Below are 8,228 nucleotides of genomic sequence, written 5' to 3'. Positions count from 1 at the left end.
CACATAGGAGGGTCCCAGGGTGATGGGAATCTCCCCCACTCCCCATTTTTGACCTTTGCCCTGAACTCCAAATCAAATATCTCACTAATGTCAGGTTTCTTTCATCTTCTGCACACAGAGGTCACACTGCCTCAGAGCTGCCATCTGGAGGTGCATTAACTGTCTACTGTCCTGATAGCCCAAAACTGGGAGCCCTACTTGGACATCTCAACTATTTTCTGACAAGGGCTTTCTGCTTTTTTTTTTTTTTTTTTTTTTTTTTGAGGTTCTGAATTATCTGTTCCTCTGGGGAAAGAGTCCAGGGATTTTATTCCAGGCTAATTTATCTTTCAAGTCGGACACTCAAGGATCCAAGGAGCAAGTAGGCCAGGATACAGCTGGAACTAGAACTCTGTGGAATAGCTTAACAGCAGGCCACATTCAGCTGGAGAAACAGAATGGAGGCTGCTCAAGGGCAGGGATAGGAGCTGCTGTGTTTCCTAATGAGTCAACGCTTGGCACATGGTAGTTGCTCCATAGATATTTATTCAATGAATAGGAAGGATAAACACACGCTAAGTTTGAAATGAGAAATCCCAAGTTTCAATAGCAATCATTTTCATCAATGTTCACTCATTTTGTAGCTTAATTTTCACAGCCATTACAGAATACATTAAGTAAAAAGGCAAACAACGAGAACCCCAGATGTGAAAGGGGGCTCTGGGGAGCAGAAGTGTCATTTCCCAGTTTCCGCTTGTGAGCCACCCGCGCTTGCCACACAGGCTGACTTGTAGACCCTGCTTTCCAATGAGCACAACAAAAAGCTCCAATGTCACAATCTACTATGCAGTTTCAAAGTCTTTGACAATTATAATTGCTACATGGTCTAATTCCTGAACGTATTTACCCCAGTTTTATAATGAATCAGAATGAAAAAAGTAAACGTTGGCTATAATCAACTCATACCTGTTTAAGGCCTTGAGAGGGAGATGGGAGAAAACTTTCACCAAATCCACGATGGTTGCTGTCTTCACTTTATTCAGATAATTTTTTTTTCCCCAAAACCTGGTCAACGTTGGGAAATTGGCTGTCTGTAACCAATCAGACTGATTGCCAGCCGAGTCTTCGTTGCAACGTTGCAACTTCACCTTAGCCTCTGATTGGTTGCTTTTTGCAACCAATCAGATATTTGCACAGGAGCGTGACCTTTGTAACTCCACTTCAGTCTCTGATTGGTTGCTTCCTGCAACCAATCAGACCGATTGTGGGCCACCACTTCATTTCCATGAGGCGAGCATGAAGTGGCCAAGGGGAAACCTCTAAGGGGTATTTGGACTGAGAAGACTCTGTATCTGGGCCTTTGAGTCACTGCTCAGGCCTGTTCCCACACTGTGGAGTGTACTTTGGTTTTCAATAAATCCCTGCTTTCATTCTTTCGTTGCTTCATTCTTTTTTTGCTTTGCTGGGCATTTTGTTTCATTCTTTGTTCGAAACACCAAGAACCTGGACAACTTACAGTCAAGACCCTCCACCGGTGACACTTTGACTTCTGGATTTCCCCGAACCAAATAGCCAGATATACAAAAGAAAAGGGGCAGCAGGTGTTCTCTCCTCCTGGTGCACTCTTGCCCCTATTTCTTGAGTTTCTCCGGGCTTGCCTTGTGACTAGAAAGACACTCAGCTCTTCCTGCCCATCACCAGAGAAGACACTGAGCTCTTCAGAGAGGCCCCAGGCTTCAGGAAGTCCCTCTTGGTGCCTGACTTAAATCTCTTCTCTGGCCATTAAGCACAATTGCCTCTTGCCCTGTCATCACTGGAGAAGAAAGAACAGCTGCTCACCTCTCTCCTTTTGATCATTCTTTTTTTTTTTTTTTTTTTTTTTGAGACAGAGTTTTGCTGTTGTCACCCAGGCTGGAGTGCAGTGGCGCAATCTCGGCTCACTGCAACCTCTGCCTCCTGGGTTCAAGCGATTCTCTTGCCTCAGCCTCCTGAATAGCTGGGATTGCAGGTGCCTGCTAACACGACCAGCTAATTTTTCTATTTTTAGTAGAGACAGGGTTTCACCATGTTGGCCAGGCTGGTCTCAAACCCCTGACCTCAGGTGATCCAGCTGCCTCAGCCCCCCAGAGTCTGGGATTACAGGCATGAGCCACCTCACCCAGCCCTTTTAATCATTCTTAATGGGGTTATAAGCAGTTATTAAGTTCCCCTTCAGCCTTCTCAGAGCCTCATTTTACTTGCATTGAAGCTGAGAGCTTCTGAGGAAAGCATTTGACTCCGGGCCCCACAGATTTACAATGTCTTAAATGGGCAATCAGCCACTTCACTCACTTTAACCTGCACAAATGAACAGTTCCGCCTCCTTTTGCAAAGTTTAAATCCATTCAAGGGAGTTCCCTGGCAACTAACCCTTATTAATAAATCACGCTCAATCTAGGCCAGGACGGGCCATTTCGCAAACGCTTCTTTTGCTTGAGAAGTGACACTGGCACTAGGCACACAGTAAACAAGCTGCTGCTCTCTCTGAAGCTCTGCATTTGCTGGATGGATACAGTCTGTCTCCCACAGGACCTTGTGGGCCTGGTAGGCTCTCACCTGACTCCCCAGTCGGGAAGGGAGTGCTTCCCCAGTGAACTCTCACCTGGACCTTTCTTAGGGTTACTGGACTAGGGTTGCAGCAGCTGGGCAGCAGGGCATAGAGCTCGAGTGAAGCTTGCTCAGGCTCTGCTAGGCACACATTGGAAAGTTACATTTCCTATTCCATCATAATACCATTTATTCCCAGTTCATTGCTCATGCCTACAGGTGGAAGTCTGAGTTGTATGTCTAGATGGGGCTTCCAGTATGTCCCCACTCAGAGTCCTGCAGTTCCTTCCGATTATAGGAAGTGGGAAGAAGCAAGGCAGGTAGGTTGTAAGGCTGATGGTGTTTCAGCTTTGAGGAAAAAGTGATTTCACTTCAATAGTAATTTTAACCAGAATGGCTAAAGTTAAAAGGACTGACAATCCCAAGTGTTGGTAAGGACAGAGAGCAATTGCAACTCTCATTATTTGCTGCTGGAGTGTGAATCAGAGCCACCACTTTGGAACTCTTTGGCAGCATCCAGCAATTGCTCCAGCAATCCCACTCTTAGGTATATGAGCAAAAAAGTGAGTGTTTATGTTCACCAAAAGTCATGTACAAAAAAGTTCATAGTGTTGTAATTCACTTTTTTTTTTTTCTGAGACAGAGTCTTGCTTTGTCGCCCAGGCCGGAGTGCAGTGGCACAATCTCGACTCTGTAACCTCCGCCTCTCAGGTTTAAGCAATTCACCCTGCCTCAGCCTCCCAAGTAGCTGGGATTACAGGTGCCCACCACCACACCAAGCTAATTTTTGTATTTTTTAGTAGAGACAGGATTTTGCCATCTAGGCCAGGCTGGTCTTGAGCTCCTGACCTTAGGTGATCTGCCCACCTGGGCAAAGTGCTGGCATTACAGGCATGAGCCATCATGCCCTGCCTGTAGTTCACTTTTAAGTACATTTTTTTAAAGTTAAAAATCTGAAGCAGCTGCCACCCAAGTGCAGAATAGATAAATTGTGATATAATCATAGAATGAAATCAGACACAACCATGAAGAGAACTGAAGTACTGCTAGCCGGGACAACACGGATGAATCTCACGTGCAGGATGCTGATCCGGACACCACAAGAAAAAACAAAAGAAGGTGCCTGCTGCGTTTTCTTCTTTCCAGATGACCAACTCTTAACTTATTCATCTGTTTTTTCACTGTTCTGCTTCTTTTGAAGAAGATTTGAGGTGACTTACAAAGGTGTATGGTATATTTATAACTGAAGAAATCTGGGTGATGTTAAAATGAGGGCAGGAAAATAAGGTGGAAACCAGATGTAAGGATGGTCTTCACTATTTATGTTAGGAAGTCCTATGAACTTCCTATGGTGAACAGAATAGAGCTTCCTAGCAGTCAGTGCAAAGAAGAAACACAACAATTCCACACCCCAAAGTTAACAGTCTTGCTGATCAGAAGCACAGGTAGTTCTGAAATCTGACAGAAAATGTTCAGAACACACAACTATGTGATCAAACCCCTTTCTATTTGTTTAAAAATTTGTCAAACATCCCATGTTTGACCCTGAATGTCTGAATCCCCTCAGCCCACATTTTCCCCCCTACGCCATGCCCACACTGTCCCCATAGAATTTAGGGTGAGGCAGCATCCCAGTGATTGACAGGCCCCTCCTTAGACCCCGTTTACTTTCCTGGGTGTGGTTTGGGGGAAGCCCTGTTCATGAAGGCTGGATTTCTGTTCTTTGGGGTGCCTGGCTTGCCACCTTCATTTCTGGAACCCAGACCAGCATCCTCAGCCCACGCTTTGCCACTCAGCTCATCTTCTTCCTGGTTGGCACTTCTCAGTGACCCCATCCCTTCCCCAGCAGTGACTCTGCGTGGGGCAGCTCCCTGGGGGCTGGACTCTTTCCATTTTGGCATTTGGGTTAGTGGATCTTTCCACTTTCTGGCTCCAGTTTTTGAGTTGAATTCATATATTTCCCCAGTCACTAGTGAAGAAAAAAAATACAACAATCACATAAACCAGAAAATTCCAATGACTGTCTCTTCCCCCACTTCTACCCTGCTCTGTTCTGACTCCCAAGGGAAGATGAAGCACACTAGAAGGTGTGAATCACTGACACAGACAGCAGGCGTGTGAATAGCACCGCAATCTCCACCAGCCTGCCCTTGCCACAAGCCATGCTGCTCGGACCACACAGGTAGTAAACAGCAAACCTCTCTGGATAGAAAGTCTTAGGAGCGTCTCAAGGACATCTCAATTGCAGGATGAGAAGGCCATGTAACTCTTGAGCTCCATGCAAGCTTTGGATAAATAGGTTCAATCTCTAATGGGATTACCCATTACTTTCTGATTCATTTTGTTTGTTTTAAAAGACCCCTGAATTCCTGCTATAAAAAGGAATTCACCAAGTGAGAAGGAAAAGGCTGATTTTTATTTATGTTAGGTTAGCAGCAATTTGTAGACACAGACACAAAAATCTGGTCCCACTTGAGATGATGCAAAGAAGCCATTTTTATTGTGTCCGAGCCAGCAGATGCTAATTGATTTAGGCCAGTTGGCTCATGTCTTTCTTTTTTTTTCTCTCTCTCAACTACACAAAAACACAAAAATCCCCCCTTTTGCTCTGGAAGAGCCTTTTGCTCTGGAAGATCAGGTTTAAGGCAAGCCCTTGCTCCTTGTCATTTCCATACAGCATGAGTGGCCTCTCAGCTCAGGATCCCACCAGCACTTATGCTAATGTAGGCACATTATGGTAACAAGCACCTAATAATAGAGGGAATTTAATTCCAGCAGCGGCGGCGGCGGCGGCAGCCTCTCACTGGAGAGGAGCCATCCTCCTTAGGAGGAGGACCGGTGCCGTTTGCATATGAGGGTGGCAGGAAGCCAACACACTTGCCTCCTGAATTTGGTTTCCTTCCCTTTATTCACGTCTATAATTGAGCCTTTGTAAGCGGAGGGATGAGTGTAAAGGAGCTAAATTTGGAGCTGATTTCATGGGGGTGATGAGAGCTCTGGAGGCCAGATCTACCTTACGTTCATCTTGCCGACCAAGAGGAAATTCTTGGCCCTAATCTAGGGAAAAAAGAAACTATACTTGCCATTTCTCTGTATCTTCCACTACTAATAAAATGCTATTAGAAGCATCCAGGAAAAATGTGGATGGGGGCGGGGCGGTGGGCGGTAATGAGTACCAAAGAGCTGGAAAAAAAATGTGGATTCCTGGATTCACCAATTCCCTCAACTGGTTTGTAATTTAGGAAGCGAGGCAAGAAAGAGGCATGGCCCTTGAATGTGAGCCTTTAGGTGGAGACCCACTGAGGCCTCACGTAAGTGTGACCCTGTACTTGAGCATCTGCTAGCCAGCTGGATTCACAGCTGATCTCACGTTGTATTTAGCCTAAAGAGTCGGCACTGTATAGGCAACATAGCCAAACGGATTGACAAAATGAGTTAAAAGCAGGAAATTGGATAAGGTCCTCCATGCTTCTACCAGTCTGGAATATAAAAAGCATTCTTACGGTGGTATTGCCACGTAATTACCTGGATCTATGGCTTCTCCATCAAAGACAGTGTTCATCTGGAGAGTTTCCTAAGGAGAAGACAGAGACAGCATCAAACACAACCCTGCATTCCTCACCCCAGGCAAAGCCACGCATCCTCACAACCCAAGTTCCTTAACCAAAGCCTTCCTTGACTTCTAAGTCTTTAATTAGATGCAGGGGACATAGCGGTGAACAAGACAGGCATGGTTACTGCCTGTACAAAGCCAATTACAAGCAGGTGCCGCAATGCAGAGTGATAAGGCTACGATGGGGAGATGTAGGGTGTTATGGGGCACAGGTAGGGGTAGAGGGGACATTTAAACCACACTTGGGGGTTAAGGAAGTATCCTGAGTAAATAAAATCTGAGCGTAGAAGGAAGAGTGGAAGTGCCACACAGCACGGCTGAGACCTACGTTGTGTCAGTGGATCGCTGTCAGGCATTGTCAAGGTGGACACAGGTGAGCTCCTAGGTGTCCGTACCTCTGACCCTGACACTCTGGCCCTCCCCTGTGGCCTCCCTTTGCCTAGGCCAAAGCAATGTCGCATCTGGGCCTCACCTAAGCCTTGTGCTCCAGGTCTTTTCTCTTCTCTGATCTGTCCTCGGTGCCACCCTCCAGGACCTGACTTCTGCCTAATGCACCTGTCCCTTGTCCCCATAGAAACACCCCCTTCCCTCACATGCTGCCCTCTAGAGGTGCCAAAGTCAGGGTCGCTAACACAGTAACAAGGATTGTGTTTGGAGTTTAGCAAGCTTTCCAATCCCCAGTTTTTATCACTTAAAGGATCCCCTACCTAGTTCCCACAACTCCCCAACTCTGAAGAGAGAGGAAATGGGGATTATATGGGCTTCATCAATTTGACCAGCTAAGCAGCCCCACTGTTTGTGGTCATGGGTATTTATTTAATAGACTAATTTAATATTACATAGTTCTAGAGCAATCTCTAAGTGGCATCCCCAAGGGTACTCGCCTTAGACAGTAAGACCCAGGAGACCACAGACTACCTCTTCTTCCTGTTTGTACACTGGCCAGAACATAGAAGACTTAGGGGATGGATGTGCCTGAAGCCAAAATTCCATTGCCCTGCATTGACCTCCTCATTGGAGGAGCCATCGAATTATGCAATAAATTCATGAAGCTTGGACCATGACAAAGCCTTATTCATGGGGGTAGGGAAGAGCTGGAGGGAGCCACCTTCAAGTTCCTTCACTTCACTTCCCAGCGGGTAGATGAGGTTCTGTCAGAGAGAGAGAGAGAGAGATAGAAAGAGAGAGAGAGAGAGAGGTGGAGGAGAGAGAACTTTCCAGCTATCCTGTAACACTTTGCATTTGTGTGACACTTAACAATTTTCAAACTATTTCTCCGTCTGTTATCTCAGGGCAGATTTCCTCAGCCCCATTTTACAGGTAAGGAAACTAAAGCTCAGAGAGACCAAGGAAGTCCCTGAGGTGATAAGGCTAAGTGGGTAGAGCCAACCCCGGACCAGGGAGGGCCCTTTCTCTGTCACTTTTCTGCAAGGTAGTGGAAGAGCAAAGAAAATTTAAATCAGCTGGGCACAGTGGCTCATGCCTATAATCCCAGCACTTTGGGAGGCCGCGGTGGGTGGATCACTTGAGGTCAGGAGTTCAAGACCAGCCTGGCCAACATGGTGAAACCCCCATCTCTACTAATAATACAAAAAATTAGCCAGGCATGGTGGCACGTGTCTGTAATCCCAGCTACTTGGGAGGCTGAGGCACTAGAATCGCTTGAGTCCAGGAGGCAGAGGTTGCAGTGAGCCGAGACTGTGCTACTCCACTCCAGCCTGAACAACAGAGTGAAACTGTGTCTCAAAAAAAAAAAAAAAAAAAGAAGAAAGAAAGAAAGAAAATTTAAATCTCATTGGAGGCTGAAGCACTAGTTTTGGTCTTTAAGCTTCATTCCCCCAACTCAGTCTCGTGGAGAGCTGGTATAGATAATAAACACCACTACTCAATATTTATGAAATCCAGTTCTTCTGCAAATATATCAGCAGGCATGTTCAGTGGAGGGAGCAAATTCTATCAGGAGCTCGTCACACAGCAATCTGTTCCAGTAGCCAAACGCAAGCACCTCCCTGAATGATAAACATGCCCACAAGGTTGTGGCAGGCCTGCC

The 8,228-nt window shown here is 46.1% G+C and overlaps 1 protein-coding gene across 1 annotated transcript in view; it reads right to left on the bottom strand.

The window, feature by feature from the left end:
• Positions 1-504: 504 nt before the first annotated feature.
• The window catches only part of CDHR3 (cadherin related family member 3), a 73,361-nt gene continuing 65,637 nt past the window's right edge, over positions 505-8,228 (bottom strand). The window contains exons 18-19 of the mRNA XM_032761347.2: positions 6,091-6,139; positions 505-4,534 (exon numbers count right to left, since the gene is read on the bottom strand). Coding sequence (XP_032617238.1) covers positions 4,230-4,534; positions 6,091-6,139 — 354 coding nt within the window. The 3' untranslated portion in view covers positions 505-4,229. The remainder of the gene's footprint in view (positions 4,535-6,090; positions 6,140-8,228) is intronic.

Source organism: Hylobates moloch, unplaced genomic scaffold (genome assembly GCF_009828535.3).
Source record: "Hylobates moloch isolate HMO894 unplaced genomic scaffold, HMol_V3 SCAFFOLD_1, whole genome shotgun sequence".
In the NCBI taxonomy this organism is placed as follows: Eukaryota; Metazoa; Chordata; class Mammalia; order Primates; family Hylobatidae; genus Hylobates; species Hylobates moloch.
Note: the sequence above shows the minus strand (reverse complement) of the source record. Positions and strands in the feature narration are given on the sequence as shown.